At 45.5% G+C, this 16707-nt stretch overlaps 1 protein-coding gene across 1 annotated transcript in view; it reads right to left on the bottom strand.

Annotated features, from left to right (window-relative positions):
- The window catches only part of LOC110538963 (glutamate receptor ionotropic, NMDA 2B), a 112392-nt gene that overhangs the window by 7125 nt on the left and 88560 nt on the right, over positions 1 to 16707 (bottom strand). Inside the window, exons 8-15 of the mRNA XM_036938478.1 lie at positions 16072 to 16280; positions 15062 to 15233; positions 10990 to 11143; positions 10604 to 10729; positions 7787 to 8016; positions 7173 to 7333; positions 6263 to 6450; positions 4079 to 4317 (exon numbers count right to left, since the gene is read on the bottom strand). Of these exons, the coding sequence (XP_036794373.1) occupies positions 4079 to 4317; positions 6263 to 6450; positions 7173 to 7333; positions 7787 to 8016; positions 10604 to 10729; positions 10990 to 11143; positions 15062 to 15233; positions 16072 to 16280 (1479 nt within the window). The remainder of the gene's footprint in view (positions 1 to 4078; positions 4318 to 6262; positions 6451 to 7172; positions 7334 to 7786; positions 8017 to 10603; positions 10730 to 10989; positions 11144 to 15061; positions 15234 to 16071; positions 16281 to 16707) is intronic.

The raw sequence follows: 16707 nt of genomic DNA, 5'->3' as shown, positions 1-16707 counted from the left end.
TGTTTCTCCATTAAGTGGTAAAATACAGATTCACACATGGACTGCATGTAATATATCTAAAGTATTTCTACTGTATGTGGGTATATGAGACAGAAGAGAGAGAGAAAGTAGGAGAGAGGAGAGGATGGGGAGATGATTGATAATGACAGAGATGCAGTAAAGCCCTGTGGGTCTCAGCGGTCAATACCTTCAATCAATGTGATTAGAATTCAGCTGAACAATACCCCGTGGCAGTTAATAAATACCCCCAGCATCGACTGTAGACCTCCATAACATAAACCTCCAGAGAGAGGATGAGGCCATGAAACACTGACATAATGATGACAGAAAGACAAACCGTGCTATTTGCATCCTGTGATGTATAATACGATATTGAAATACAAATGGATGGAGAGTGGGGTGAACGAGGTGTGACAGATGGATGAGTGGGATCAAATCAATCTCAACCGATGATTTTTTTGTTATTTTGTCTGGGAAAGGACAGCAGAGGTAATAGGACCCTTTGGCTGCCATTAAAGGTCAAAGGTGTACTGGTAAATGGCAATAATTCCTTAACAGGGTCATTTTCATGGCATCTGTCCTCTCTCTCAGCCTTGATGCCATGACAACCATGATGCCAACTTTGTTCCTTGTCAACTCTTTCATCAGGTTTGACATCTCCCCTTTTTAACTGTTAGTCATTGGTTGTCTCTGTGGTACTATATTTCTCTTACTCCTCCTTCTGCCGCTTTGCTTCCTCAATGTGCCCTCCATTGCTCCGTTTTGATGTGGCCATGAGCCTGCCATACCACTATACCACTGCCATACCACTAACAAATGACCAAGAAAAAATATAAAATAATGTATTTTTTGTCTCTCTGTTTTCATAATTTTCCTTCAATTCGCAAGACGCTGAATGTATCTCACTGGAGAGAAGGCGTCCGAGAGAGCGAAACAGTGCCCCTCTGTCTCTGTCTGTGTAGGTCAGCTATCTGATGCTGGTCATAAAGAGTATGACATTGTTGCTGCCCTTTGCATTGAATGCAAGGGAAGCCAGCAAGTATTTTTCATCCCTTGATTAAAAAAAAACATATTAAATAAAAGCCATTCAGTGTAAACTGAGTGAGCTCAACTGTAAATAGTCCTGGGGCACCAAAACAAAGTGTCAAGGGAAGCCCATTTGGATTTGGCTTCACTCCAATCACATCGCATCAAGAGAAATACGTCAATGACAGAAATAACTTGAATTGTTGCATCTCATTGTGTTGTTGTCCTCCGGTGTCTAGCAAGCTAAAATGGTCCCTTCCTAAACTAGCCATGGATGGAGATCCAACCATAAATTCATACATTGTGCCCCTGGACTGAGAGGATGGAAGTTCAATATATAGGTAGATGTAGTAGGCTAATGTTAACTAGCTAACGTTGCCCATGAAAGGAAGTTGGGCTAGCGAGCAAGCATTTTATCCAGGTAGTGTAGGACAACAAAAACTGAAAGTGTGTACTGTAAGACATAGACGGTTTCGTCAACATGAAAGAGAGGATGGCGTTTCTCTACACACACAAATCTGAATTGTGGACAGCCACATCATATTTAGCTTATGTTGATTGGACTAAATAGTTTTTGGTATATTTTAGTTGTCCCTGTATTAGACCAATCAGAGGTGATTTGATGATGTTGAAATGTTGAAGTTGAAATGGTGCTGAAATAGTGGAGGCAGCTCCTGTTTTGTTTGTGACTTGCGGTAACTCTACGTGGTTCTAAATCAACAGTTGTTTAGTAGTCCATGCTGCAGGTCATGTAACTGTTTGTTACATTCAATATGCTTTGTGGACTTCACAGGACAGATCTTGCTCTCCGGTTTTGTGATGATACAAAGGTGTGGTTGAATTTTTCTGCCACTGTATCTTCTTATTGTCTCTGCCTTAGGCCTATATATCACAGTGGAAAGGCACATGAACTAACAGGTTATAGAGCAAACAACGCAATTATCACAACACATATGTTGTAATATACTTTTTTTTCTGGCTTGGCTTCCCCAGTGATTTTACCCACGCACCGCTACTGACTCTCCCATATTCTCTGTGACATGCTGTCCTTGTGTTTACTCAACCCTCAACCCTTGGCAATGTTAGATGACATCATGTGTGCTCCGTTTGAGCTGTTAGCAGAGCTGAATCAACAAAACAACAGAATGCCTTCGCATCATCAATGGTGCTTCATACTCAACTGAGATACTCCACATGCCCACATAAAGTAAACATTCCCAGACTGTCTCTGGGAGTATTTGGGCAGGGACGTGTGAATGGTAATAGCTCTGGCCTGAGCGTTAGAGATGGAAAGTCATGGAGGCACCTACAAACAATAACGTACAGAGTGTACATGTGGTTTCAAAATCAACGATTCACTAGCTGCCCTGTCCTTGAGTAGCCTATACGTGGCTTTATGCAAATAATACTACAATGTGACCATTGGAAGATGCAGCGACTAGGCTTACTACATATATAGTACTTATCTAAACTCTTAGGTAAAGTCATTAGATGGTGTCTTAAATCAGTGTGAGGAATTAGTTACAAGTGTTGCAGGTGTAAGAGGACTACCTCGGCTAACGAAGCCCTGCTTACTGTTTTTCACCAGCGCAGAGGAAACTGTAACCAAGGGCTTGGACACTAGACTCCAGTCAGCTGTGACAGATTTCTCATTCGTACAGTGCTGAGCTTAAATGTTAATTGCGGTAATAATAGTACAGTTTATTCGAGTATGCTGTGAAATTAAGAAACAGATTCAATCCAGTGGCACAGGGAAAGGGGCGTCAACGGAAAATATCAAACTGAATGAGAATGAACCAATGTGAAGCCTTACCCCAGGATTGTGAAAAGAGAATAAACCATCCTTTCCCTCATTGTTGTTTAATTATCCCTTGAATCTATTGTGTGGCGATGAATTCTAATAAATAAACATATTGTAGGTTGTTTCCTCCGAATATTTTGGAGGTGCTATATAGAACCTAAAAGTGTCCTTTGGCTGTTCCCATAGGAGAACCCTTTGAAGAACACTTTTCAGTTCCAGGTAGAACCTTTTTGAGTTCCATAGAACCAAAAAGAGTTCTACCTGGAGCAAAAAAAAGGGTTCTGGCTGGAACTAAAACGGGTTCTACCCTATGGGCACAGCCAAAGAAGCCTTCTGGAACAGGTTTTGATTGAACTGTATTCAAGGGTCACATCCAGATATTTACCGTCACAACAACTAGGAAATAATATCATGAATACATGTCATAATGGAACCTCACACAAATGCAAACAGTAATTTTCCTCATTCTCATCCTCATACAAATGCTAATGGTATAATCATCAATGCTTACTGACCAATCTGTCTTTGGAATGAGAAGCCAACTGTCATGGATACACACCCAAACAACACACTGACAAACACACACTAAAATTGACACTATAACACTAGACACAAAATAATCCACTGTTTTTCCTCTGCCCTCGTATTCAAATGAAAAGAGCAATGGATTGTGTGGCACTGTCGTACATGAGCCACGTGGTTAACCCCGAGCGTTTCACCTTGGTGAGTTACACTGGAGCCATGTCAAAACAGTTGGACTGCAAATCAAATACCTCGGGGTGACTTTGCTCCCAGGAGAACCAGTAATCTACTCTCATTTCTCTGGCTGAGTGAACAATTGATTTTGGCTCAATATTTTGTAAATATTTACCCTGGATGTGAAACGGGCATTAGCATCAAAACAAAAGAAGAAAGCTGTCTGTGTTCAAACTAAACTCAGAGTTTGGCATTGGTTGGCCACTGGGGACATAAACTACATGCTGATTTCTACTATCAGGGCCGATAAGCCTTCTACTTGACCAGGTTTCCTAATGGACTACCTTTTCCAAGAATAAAGCACTCTCATTTACTGGGTATTAGAGACAGTAAAGTTGAGGATGTGAGGTTGATGATGAAGGTCATAACTCTAAAAAGATGCCAAAGGGCGCAGATGCAGATCACAGGACCACAGGAAGAAAACCTAAGTGAAGAACAGCCATGTATGAGTGTGTGCAGACAGTTACTATGGGTGTCTGAAGTGGACTGGCTCACCCTGCTGATGGAGAAGACGAAGCCTGGCTTGCCCGTGCAGTAGCCCATGAAGCAGAAGCGCAGTTGCCAGTAGAAGGCGTGCTCGGCGATGAAGGTGATGAGCGACAGAGCCATGGCCGCCCCCAGCATGTAGAAGACGCCGGCCATGTTGTCCACGTCCAGCTGGCTGCTCATCACCTCGTTCTTCTCATGGTGGCAGATCCCCGTCAGCCACATGGCCTCCAGCTCCTCCATGTCACCTGGAGAGAGGGACAGGATGGAGGGAGGAGTCAAGGAAGAGTGGGGACGGGAAGAGGAGGGGGAGTGGGGACAGGCGGATGGAGGGAGGAGTGGGGACCGGGTATGGAGAAGGAGGGAGGAGTGGAGGGAGAAAAAGGAGGGAGTAGGAGAAGGGTGTGGTGAAGGGAGGACATGATGTAGCAAGAGGATAAATATTGGAACGGGAGATTGATGCAAAGTGAGCAGAGAAAAGGTATAGGGATGAGGAGTAGGGAAAGACAATTGAAAATATAGGGCTGACAATGATACCTAAAACTGTAGAGGACAAACACATAAAGGCTAATGCATGCAAGCCTTTGGTGGCAATTTAAGGAATACTGTTTTAGAATACATCTCAGTTATATTATTCATGACAGCACACTTCAGATTCAGCAAATAGACCCATGTGTGCGCATGAGTATATGGAAATATCTACATGTCCAGCCATGTCCCAGAGTTTCTATCTCTTTGTCTCTTTGTGGGTCACCTTGTGTAACATCAGCAGCAGTTAGTTCTGGCGGACCATCCGTGGCAGGACTGACATTACTTAACTAAGCATACATTCAGATGGCTGGGCACGTCAGCAGAGCTCTCGCATGGAACCACTGGCCCCTGAGCATCAACACACACACGCGCGCACACACACACACACACACACACACACACACACACACACACACACACACACACACACACACACACACACACACACACACACACACACACACACACACACACACACACACACACAGATGATCGAACTCAGGGTCCACTGCCTGCTGTGCCTGCATGGCTCCTGGACGACAAGGGCGACTGGTGTGAGAGATGGGGCTCAGTGGCATCTGTGAGACCAGAGCTCCCTGGGGCCCTAGGCATCCTCCTATGCTCTAAGTGTCTGCGAGCCTCATCATCAAACCTGCCAGGCCCCCGTCTGCACCCGTCAAAGGCCCCTGGTCTCTCAGCGCATGAGGATCACTTTCTCAATCTAGGTCACACTGAAAGGAGTGCATGTTGGGGCGTGTCAATGTGACATTGAGGGCCCCTTGCTAAGTTTTGGCTGGTTGTACACAGGGAACGGCACCCGATGATGACCCATATTCACACCTTCACACATGAGAAAATCTACAAGAAACTGTATATTATACACACACACAATAACATATTGTCACTGATCCCTAAATACAGAAAACACATTCCTTGTCCAAAGCTTATAACCTGTACATTCAGTAGACAGACCTGTACATTCAGTAGACAGACCTGTACATTCAGTAGACAGACACAGAGACTTACACACACAGTCTTCGTAGGGCTGACCCACATTCACACACACCCCTTGTCCACAGAGAAACAGAGACCTACACACACACAGTCTTCGTAGGGCTGACCCACATTCACACACACCCCCTGTCCACAGAGAAACAGAGACCTACACACACACAGTCTTCGTAGAGCTGACCCACATTCACACACACCCCTTGTCCACAGAGTGTAGAATACACCAGCAGCTTTACTGGCACCTCTAACTAGGACACTATAGTGGGGCCTGGAGGGGCCTTGGTTCAGGATCCTCAAGACAGGCTGGAACACACCCAGATAAAGTGGCTCCAGCACAGACAAGCTGCAGAGAGAAAAACGGCTTCTATATGGCTTCGAATGCAGCTCTGACTGGTGCTCAACCAAGGTGGGACACAACCTATACACCATATAACATACATAGACAATACCTGTAGGATTGTGTGTTCTATATTTTAGCCAGATGGCAAGTATTCCAAAAGTATACAATTCCATGGGGAAATATGACAACAGCAAAACTTGGCTGTTTTCCATCAAAGAACACCGTTAAAACCCTCAGTAAAATGGCACGACTCCCTAGCTGAAGTACATGAAGTCAAACTGTATGTAATTCTAACTGAGCGCCAATCTCACCGTCTCCAAAGAGCTGAAGGATGGCCAGGTCGACGTGTCTCTTCCAGCCAGACTCTTTCTGGATGGCGATGCCGTAGCCCGTGGAGGCAAACACCTTCCCACTGCCGATGGTCACCAGCTTACAGCCCTCGTCCCTCCCGGCCATGTAGTTCAGCACTGCTGCGTCGTAGATGAAGGCGTCCAGTTTACTAACGAGAGAATTTACAGTAATCACTTCTGGCCCAGCTTTACACTGTAACTATTCATCCCAATTAACCTGCTAAGTAGCCCTAATGTTGTGATAAGGATAATAGACTTCTGCCTGCTTTGCCAAGGGCTACAGTTGTCACATACTGTATAATGGTAGACACTGTTGTGCTTGGAAATGAATAAAAGCAGAGCTTTAAATGAGGAACAAGGAGAATAATTAAACTAAGATATAAAAAAAATAGTGGTCTAAGGCACTGCATCGCAGTGCTAGCTGTGCCACCGGAGACTCTGGGTTCGATCCCAGGCTCAGTCGCAGCCGGCCGCAACCGGGAGGTCCATGGGGCGATGCACAATTGGCCTAGCGTCGTCTGGGTTAGGGAGGGTTGTCTCATCGCGCACTAGCGACTCCTGTGGCGGGCCGGGCTCAGTGCACGCTGACCCTTATGTCTAAGGCCCCATTCCCCTTATTCTCCCCGCCTAAGGCCTTATTTTAAGGCCCCATTCCCCTTATTCCCCCAGTCTAAGGCCCTATTTTTTAGGCCCCATTCCCTTTATTCCCCCAGTCTAAGGCCCCATTCCCCTTATTCCCCCCGCCTAAGGCCTTATTTTAAGGCCCCATTCCCCCATTCCCCCAGTCTAAGGCCCCATTCCCACTCCTCACCCAGTCTAAGGCCCTGTTCTCCCTTCTTACCCAGTCGAAGACCCCATTCCCCCTGCTCACCCAGTCTTCAGACCATAGAGGGCCTCGTCCACATTCTTCTGGTGGAACTTGATCATATAGCCATGCATCTCCTTGTAGTTGTTCTTGATGTTCCTTTCCGTGCTGCCGTTAGGGACCGTCCCAAACCGGAACGGAGGGGAGAAGTCATTGGGTCTCTGGAACTGAGGGGAGGAGATAGGAAGAGAGAGAGAGAGAGAGAGAGAGAGAGAGAGAGAGAGAGAGAGATAGAGAGAGAGAGAGAGAGAGAGAGAGAGAGAAAGAGAGAGAGAGAGAGAGAGAGAGAGAGAGAAAGAGAGAAAGAGAGAGAGAGAAAGAGAGAGAGAGAGAGAGAGAAAGAGAGAGAGAGAGAGGGAGAGAGAGAGAGAGAGAAATAGAGAGAGAGAGAGAGAGAGAGAGAGAGAAAGAGAGAGAGAGAAAGAGAGATGAGATAAGAAGTGTAGAAATAATGATGGCGTGAGGAAAGTGGTGGCAGGCAGAGGACAGAGTGAGAGATAGAAATCAAGGGAATCAAGGAAAGATGGACAGTGAGATGGAATGGAGGTGAGATAAGGAGAGGAGAGAGCTAGTAAGAAAGAGCGAGTAAAGGACTAATGAAGTTTAATGACAGGCCTTACCTTCTTGTCGCTGAGTCCAGACACCTGGTCCACATACTCCTCCTGGATCATGAAGGCTGCCAGGTTGGCAGTGTAGGAGGCCAGGAAAATGACAGCGAAGAAGGCCCACACCGACACCATGATCTTACTGGTCCAACCCTTGGGGTTCTGCACTGGGACAGAGTTGTTGAAGACCAGACCCCACAGCAGCCAGATGGCCTTGCCGATGGTGAAGGAGGGCCCTCCAGGCTCTGATGGAGAGACAGGTAGTGATCACAATGAGCAGTGGTCTCAGGGAGGTGTCTCAGTGTTGTACAGTGCCTTGCGAAAGTATTCGTTTTCCTTGAACTTTGCGACCTTTTGCCACATTTCAGGCTTCAAACATAAAGATATAAAACTGTATTTTTTTGTGAAGAATCAACAACAAGTGGGACACAATCATGAAGTGGAACGACATTTATTGGATATTTCAAACTTTTTTAACAAATCAAAAACTGAAAAATTGGGCGTGCAAAATTATTCAGCCCCTTTACTTTCAGTGCAGCAAACTCTCTCCAGAAGTTCAGTGAGGATCTCTGAATGATCCAATGTTGACCTAAATGACTAATGATGATAAATACAATCCACCTGTGTCTAATCAAGTCTCCGTATAAATGCACCTGCACTGTGATAGTCTCAGAGGTCCGTTAAAAGCGCAGAGAGCATCATGAAGAACAAGGAACACACCAGGCAGGTCCGAGATACTGTTGTGAAGAAGTTTAAAGCCGGATTTGGATACAAAAAGATTTCCCAAGCTTTAAACATCCCAAGGAGCACTGTGCAAGCGATAATATTGAAATGGAAGGAGTATCAGACCACTGCAAATCTACCAAGACCTGGCCGTCTAAACTTTCAGCTCATACAAGGAGAAGACTGATCAGAGATGCAGCCAAGAGGCCCATGATCACTCTGGATGAACTGCAGAGATCTACAGCTGAGGTGGGAGACTCTGTCCATAGGACAACAATCAGTCGTATATTGCACAAATCTGGCCTTTATGGAAGAGTGGCAAGAAGAAAGCCATTTCTTAAAGATATCCATAAAAAGTGTTGTTTAAAGTTTGCCACAAGCCACCTGGGAGACACATCAAACATGTGGAAGAAGGTGCTCTGGTCAGATGAAAACAAAATTGAACTTTTTGGCAACAATGCAAAACGTTATGTTTGGCGTAAAAGCAACACAGCTCATCACCCTGAACACAGCATCCCCACTGTCAAACATGGTGGTGGCAGCATCATGGTTTGGGCCTGCTTTTCTTCAGCAGGGACAGGGAAGATGGGTAAAATTGATGGGAAGATGGATGGAGCCAAATACAGGACCATTCTGGAAGAAAACCTGATGGAGTCTGCAAAAGACCTGAGACTGGGACGGAGATTTGTCTTCCAACAAGACAATGATCCAAAACATAAAGCAAAATCTACAATGGAATGGTTCAAAAATAAACATATCCAGGTGTTAGAATGGCCAAGTCAAAGTCCAGACCTGAATCCAATCGAGAATCTGTGGAAAGAACTGAAAACTGCTGTTCACAAATGCTCTCCATCCAACCTCACTGAGCTCGAGCTGTTTTGCAAGGAGGAATGGGAAAAAATGTCAGTCTCTCGATGTGCAAAACTGATAGAGACATACCCCAAGCGACTTACAGCTGTAATCGCAGCAAAAGGTGGCGCTACAAAGTATTAACTTAAGGGGGCTGAATAATTTTGCACGCCCAATTTTTCAGTTTTTGATTCGTTAAAAAAGTTTTAAATATCCAATAAATGTCGTTCCACTTCATGATTGTGTCCCACTTGTTGTTGATTCTTCACAAAAAAATACAGTTTTATATCTTTATGTTTGAAGCCTGAAATGTGGCAAAAGGTCGCAAAGTTCAAGGGGGCCGAATACTTTCGCAAGGCACTGTAGTTATGTTGTGTTTAGCTGTAGGATCATGAAGCACAATGTGGCTAGGGAAGCTGGAGGAACACGACTGATTGGACCACGGTGCTGTGTCATTCTGATAAACACCTGTGTTGCAGTGCAGATGAGGCATTAGTCCACTACTAAGTATGCCTATTGTTGTTGAATATATGTGTGCTGTGGTTCTGTCACTAAGATTGAATCCATCATGATAATATTTTTTGGCACATCAGTTGTATTTACTGTTCTGTAAGTAGCCACCATGAGTATCACTAGTTGGAATCCAACATTTGATCCAATTCGCACAAACACTGAACTCCCAAGACTAGTGTATGACCAGCTAACAATAGCACTCCTACAATGCTTATTCTCCAGAACATGAAGGATGAGAGAGATTAAAAAAAGATATGGTCTCTAAATATAGTCCCATCATGAATAGGATGAAGATTGGACATTGATTATTTCTTTTAAGCTGGGAGATGTAATAAAAACGGGCCCATCCCTGTCAGGCCTGACATGTGATTCCTGAGAATATGGAAATGCATGTAAAACACAGGGCCCACATTAAAATACATGAAGATCCAGGGGAGGCGTGTTGAAGTCAATGAGAAGAGACTTCACCTGCACTAGGCTCTGAGAGGTGAAGGAGGACAGGAGGAGGGGCTGGGGAGGAGGAGGGGCTGGGGAGGAGGGTGGTCAGGGTCTACTGGCTGCCATGTGGGAGTTGGGGAAGGTCACCGCGCAGAGCAGTGTGTGTGTGAGAGAGAGAGAGAGAGAGAGAGAGAGAGAGAGAGAAGAGGAAGAGAAAGAGAAAGATATGTATGTGTATGTGTTTGTGTATGCTCGTGTGTGCATTTGTGAGAGAGATGTTCATTCCGGTGTAGAGCCAGACCCTCTCACCTCTACCGTCAGCCAGACAGCGGTTGTAGCCCACAGGGCTGAGGTACTCAAACACAAACACAGCAATCGCCGACACCAGCAGCAGCATCACGAACATCATCACCCACACATCAGCACTGAAGGGCTCTGAGAGAGAGGCAGAGAGTGAAAAAGGCCAACGGAGGGAGGGTGAGAGAGAGAAAAATATGCAAATGAAGAGTACACAGAGAAACAAAAAGTGAGTGAGATAGAGGCGAGGGAGAGGAAGTCAGAGAGAGAGAGAGTGGGAGTAGGAAAGAAAAGATTGGTGGGGAATGAGACAGACAAAAAGAGAGAGAGTTAAGCACATTATAATTCAGTCACTGGACGGAACATTTGGGTGATACTGTAAAGTTGGTCACACTCACCAAGGAAGGCAGAGGGCGAGACGGTGCCGTTGCTACGGGATACCATGACGCTGATGCCCGTCTCAATGAAGGGCACCGAGAAGTCAATTACCTCTGACCTCTCCTTGTTGATGGTGAGGGAGCCCACCGCCATGTGAGCCTTTTTTGTCTCCACCTGAGAGAGAGAGTTGGAGAGAGACGGTAGGGAGAGAGGGAGTGAGAGAGAAAGAGAAAGGTCAATGAGAGACAGTTCCTACACATCAAGAACAGTCAAAGTGGAGACTTGTGATCTCCAGTGCGGGAGGGGAAGGTGAGAGAAACAGAACGACAGAGGTGAGGCAGAACAGACAGAACGAGGGAGGGAGAGAGAGAACGAGGGAGGGGAGGGAGAGAGACAGAACGAGGGAGGGAGACAGACAGAATAAAGGAGGGAGAGAGAGAACTAGGGAGGGGATGGAGAAACAGACAGAACGAGGGAGGGAGACAGACAGAATAAAGGAGGGAGAGAGAGAACGAGGGAGGGGAGCGGGAGACAGACGACAGAACGAGGGAGGGAGACAGACAGAATGAAGGAGGGAGAGAGAGAACGAGGGAGGGGAGGGAGAGACAGACAGAACGAGGGAGGGAGAGAGAGAATGAGGGTGGGAGAGAGAGAGAGAACGAGGGTGTGAGGGAGAAACAGACATGAACGAGGGAGGGAGAGAGAGAATGAGAGGGGAGGGGGAGACAGACAGAAAGAGGGAGGGAGAATTGGGTTACCACAGTGGGTCACAGCAGCTTGAAATAGCCACCCCATTGCCTCCTCCTCCCTCTCCTCCCTGCTTTCCATCCCTCCCTTCGTGCCCCTCCATCTCTCCAGGTATATTTAGCCCTAAATACCTGGGCCCTACAGCACCGGGGTAAAATGGGACAGAACTGACTGAGTTAATAAGGTGTGAATGTGAATGACAGAGGGAGGGAAAGAGAGGGGGGGTGAGACTATTTCCTTTACCTGTGGTCTGTAGGTTTGCATGCCAAGGATTTGTTTGTGTTAGTGTGTGTGTCCCCAGGGGGAGCAAGTCTGTCCAGCAGTGTACCCACTTCCTCTCTCTTTCCGTATTCTCCCTCCCACGGCTTGTACTCTCTCCGTTATGAAAGTGACCTGTGTGGGTGGTACTGAGAATGAGCGAGCGAGCGAGAATTCTTGCGTGTGTGTTCTGTGTTCACGTCTGTCGATGTTTGAAGCCAAACTCACGTAATCAAGAGTTTTGCCTCAAATATTTTGGATTATGAAGATTAGTGACTGCCTTCACTCCATCAATGCCGACACCAGTGAGCAAAATGAAGTCAGCACAAAATGGAGCGGAGGGACCAACTTTAACCCTGCAGTGACTTCTTTCTCTATTTTATGCACAGCTCTGGTACATTGTGTAAGTCAAGAGGCATCTATGTGATCCATGCGGTCGTCGTGTGTAGATCTGGGGTCATTAAGAGTGTGAGATACGTCCTCTGAGTGGCGCTGGGACGGATGCTTTATTCCATTAACATTCCTCTTCTAGGTGGAATAGAGACGGTACACAAGCATCCTTTTAGTCCACATGAAACACACCCCTTTATAACAGGGCTTGGAGGCCCAGTATCCATATTGAATCTGAAATGGCTGAAATGTATAATGTCAATGTGGATTATACTGTAGTAGGACAATGGATATGTAGTCCTGTCTATGACAGTGGATATGTAGTCCTGTCTATGACAGTGGATATGTAGTCCTGTCTATGACAATGTGGATTATACTGTAGTAGGACAATGGATATGTAGTCCTGTCTATGACAATGGATATGTAGTCCTGTCTATGACAATGTGGATTATACTGTAGTAGGGCAATGGATATGTAGTCCTGTCTATGACAATGTGGATTATACTGTAGTAGGACAATGGCTATGTAGTCCTGTCTATGACAATGTGGATTATACTGTAGTAGGACAATGGATATGTAGTCCTGTCTATGACAATGTGGATTATACTGTAGTAGGACAATGGATATGTAGTCCTGTCTATGACAGTGGATATGTAGTCCTGTCTATGACAGTGGATATGTAGTCCTGTCTATGACAGTGGATATGTAGTCCTGTCTATGACAGTGGATATGTAGTCCTATCTATGACAGTGGGTATGTAGTCCTGTCTATGACAGTGGATATGTAGTCCTGTCTATGACAGTGGATATGTAGTCCTGTCTATGACAGTGGATATGTAGTCCTGTCTATGACAGTGGATATGTAGTTCTGACTATGACAGTGGATATGTAGTCCTGTCTATGACAGTGGATATGTAGTCCTGTCTATGACAGTGGATATGTAGTCCTGTCTATGACAGTGGATATGTAGTCCTGTCTATGACAGTGGATATGTAGTTCTGACTATGACAGTGGATATGTAGTCCTGTCTATGACAGTGGATATGTAGTCCTGTCTATGACAGTGGATATGTAGTCCTGTCTATGACAGTGGATATGTAGTCCTGTCTATGACAGTGGATATGTAGTTCTGACTATGACAGTAGATATGTAGTCCTGTCTATGACAGTGGATATGTAGTCCTGTCTATGACAGTGGATATGTAGTCCTGTCTATGACAGTGGATATGTAGTCCTGTCTATGACAGTGGATATGTAGTCCTGTCTATGACAGTGGATATGTAGTCCTGTCTATGACAGTGGATATGTAGCCCTGTCTATGACAGTGGATATGTAGTCCTGACTATGACAGTGGATATGTAGTCCTGTCTATGACAGTGGATATGTAGTCCTGTCTATGACAGTGGATATGTAGCCCTGTCTATGACAGTGGATATGTAGTCCTGTCTATGACAGTGGATATGTAGTCCTGTCTATGACAGTGGATATGTAGCCCTGTCTATGACAGTGGATATGTAGCCCTGCCTATGACAGTGGATATGTAGTCCTGTCTATGACAGTGGATATGTAGTCCTGTCTATGACAGTGGATATGTAGTCCTGTCTATGACAGTGGATATGTAGCCTTGTCTATGACAGTGGATATGTAGTCCTGTCTATGACAGTGGATATGTAGCCCTGTCTATGACAGTGGATATGTAGTCCTGTCTATGACAGTGGATATGTAGTCCTGTCTATGACAGTGGATATGTAGCCCTGTCTATGACAGTGGATATGTAGCCCTGTCTATGACAGTGGATATGTAGTCCTGTCTATGACAGTGGATATGTAGTCCTGTCTATGACAGTGGATATGTAGTCCTGTCTATGACAGTGGATATGTAGCCTTGTCTATGACAGTGGATATGTAGTCCTGTCTATGACAGTGGATATCTAGTCCTGTCTATGACAGTGGATATGTAGCCCTGTCTATGACAGTGGATATGTAGCCCTGTCTATGACAGTGGATATGTAGTCCTGTCTATGACAGTGGATATGTAGTCCTGTCTATGACAGTGGATATGTAGTCCTGTCTATGACAGTGGAAGGTTATTCCAACCAGAACATCCTCTGCTACAGTAAACTCCCACTACGTATTTTTACCCACAGCCTTTGGGCTGTTACCAAGGTGAGGGGCAACATTAGAACTTTCCTGAAGTTAGAACAAAGTGGTAAACTAAAAACTCTGCTGCTCTCTGCCTCAGTGCAGCTGCTGCTACCGCTGTATATTAGAACTGACAACAACCTTACCTTGGGACCAATGTCGTTTACGCAACATCCTTATAACACAAACTGGACTTCCATGGTAGACTGCTCTTTACCCTTGAGTGAGGTACTTAACCTGACTGACATTAGCTGATGCCCAACTGAACAAACTGGTGACATGGAAGTGGAAGAGGAACGTCTGTCTATAAGTCACTCAGAATGAGTTTTCCTTCCAGGTAGCTCCAAGTTGATAACAGAGGGCATGGTTCCGGTTGGGATAGCCACTGACACAGATACAGACAGACACAGACACAGGCAGACAAACAGAGACAGACAAACATAAGATACAGTAGACAGATTGATACCTGCAGACTGCCAAACAGACAGACTGACACAGGTAGCTAACCCCCATGACACCATCATACACAGACAGACTAGCTGCAGCTCCGGAGGCCCACCTCTCCCACCATGCCGTTCCAGGTGCCATTGATCTTCTTGCCGTGTTTTCCGTTGGTCACCAGGTAGAGGTCGTAGGTGAACTTGACGTGCTTGGCGATCTTCTTCAGGATGTCGATGCAGAAACCCTTACAGCAGCGCTTGATATAGATCCCAGAGTCGACGGTTTTATTTCTAAGAGAGAGACATAGAAAGAGAGAGAGGGAAAGAGCGAGGGAGGAGGAGAGCGGCAGAGAAAGGAGAAAAGCATGCAGAGAATTAGGGTAGCATAAAATGGAGGAAAGGAAGAGAGAAACCAACAGAACAGAAGAGGGGGGAGATATAGTAGGGGAAAGTGCAACAGGAATAGACAGACTGAGCAAACATTTTAAAAAAATATGTAAAAGGTGAGAGGGAGAACAATAGGCCTTATTAACACCGGGCATTCATACATCTCGAGGCGGCAGGCAAAGATATTTTCTCCATGCTGAACAACATATGTTTAGACAGAGATTAGACGGAAGGGAACATTATCAGCATGCTTAAAGCCTTCGGCTTTCTAGAGACTTTAACAGAGTACTTCCTACCCCGCTAGCCTGGATTTGGATACCATCATGGCCATGTCGCCACGGCAGAGTGAGACAGGGTGGAGAGAGGAACATATTGAGACACAGGACAGGACGTACCCACACAGTTAGAGGCTTAATACAACTCAGTACAGATGTAGAGATACTGGAGGCAGATGGCAGATACTCATAAAGTACAGTAAGAATGGAGTTTGAGGGTCTAAAGGCCTTTATGGTGGATACTGTGGAACACTATAAGGGGCATAACTAGAATTATTATACAGCTTAAAATGATAGATTTGGACACTGCTTTGACATCAATACTTTACATTATAGTTGAATACATTGTTGTGGAATTGTGATCATTTCTGTGGTATTATACACATTACAGTAGTATTAAGGATATACATTGTGTAACAGACATTGTACGTGGCATTAGACAGTGTTGTGGAGAGTTTTCCCCTCACATTGTTTGGAGCTGTCTCCTGCAGGGCACAGTGTTCCTCATACACGTGCCACTGAGGGGGTCAACGTCCTCCACGATGACAAACGGAGCCTCCTCCAGCGTAACGATGGAAAGGTGGTCGTCCTCCCGACTCTCTGCCCCTGAGTAGATCTCAAAGCGAGGCCAGACGTGGTACTTCATGGACAGGGAGCCGTTCTCCCACTTCCCCACCTGAGAAAGTGAGCAAACACACTCCATAAGGCTGGCTTCTGTGTTCACATTGGAATTCTGGTTTGGATTCAGATTGATGGTTGCATTTGGGGGACTTTTTGTCAATGCATATTTGGTTGGCAATAGCGTTATCAAAATGGGCCCCTTGAAAAATTCATTTAAATTCAAACTGCTACTTCTTTGCCAAACTATTATTATAATAAGGAAGCATCAATGAGCCTTAAAAATGTCATGATAACACACAAACACCAAAACAGTGGGGGACAGAATGAGTGAATGACTGAAAGACAGACAGAAAGAAAGGAAGAAGAGTGAGTTGTAGCATGTTCTATCACGTCAGCAGGCGGTTGGCCAGAGAAGAACCAGAGACGAGGACTGGGACACACAGCACACTGGGTAGGAGAAAGGTTAACGTGAAGGACGGCAG

This window comes from Oncorhynchus mykiss, chromosome 12 (genome assembly GCF_013265735.2).
Source record: "Oncorhynchus mykiss isolate Arlee chromosome 12, USDA_OmykA_1.1, whole genome shotgun sequence".
Taxonomy (NCBI): domain Eukaryota; kingdom Metazoa; phylum Chordata; class Actinopteri; order Salmoniformes; family Salmonidae; genus Oncorhynchus; species Oncorhynchus mykiss.
This window is presented reverse-complemented; position numbering and strand designations above follow the sequence as displayed.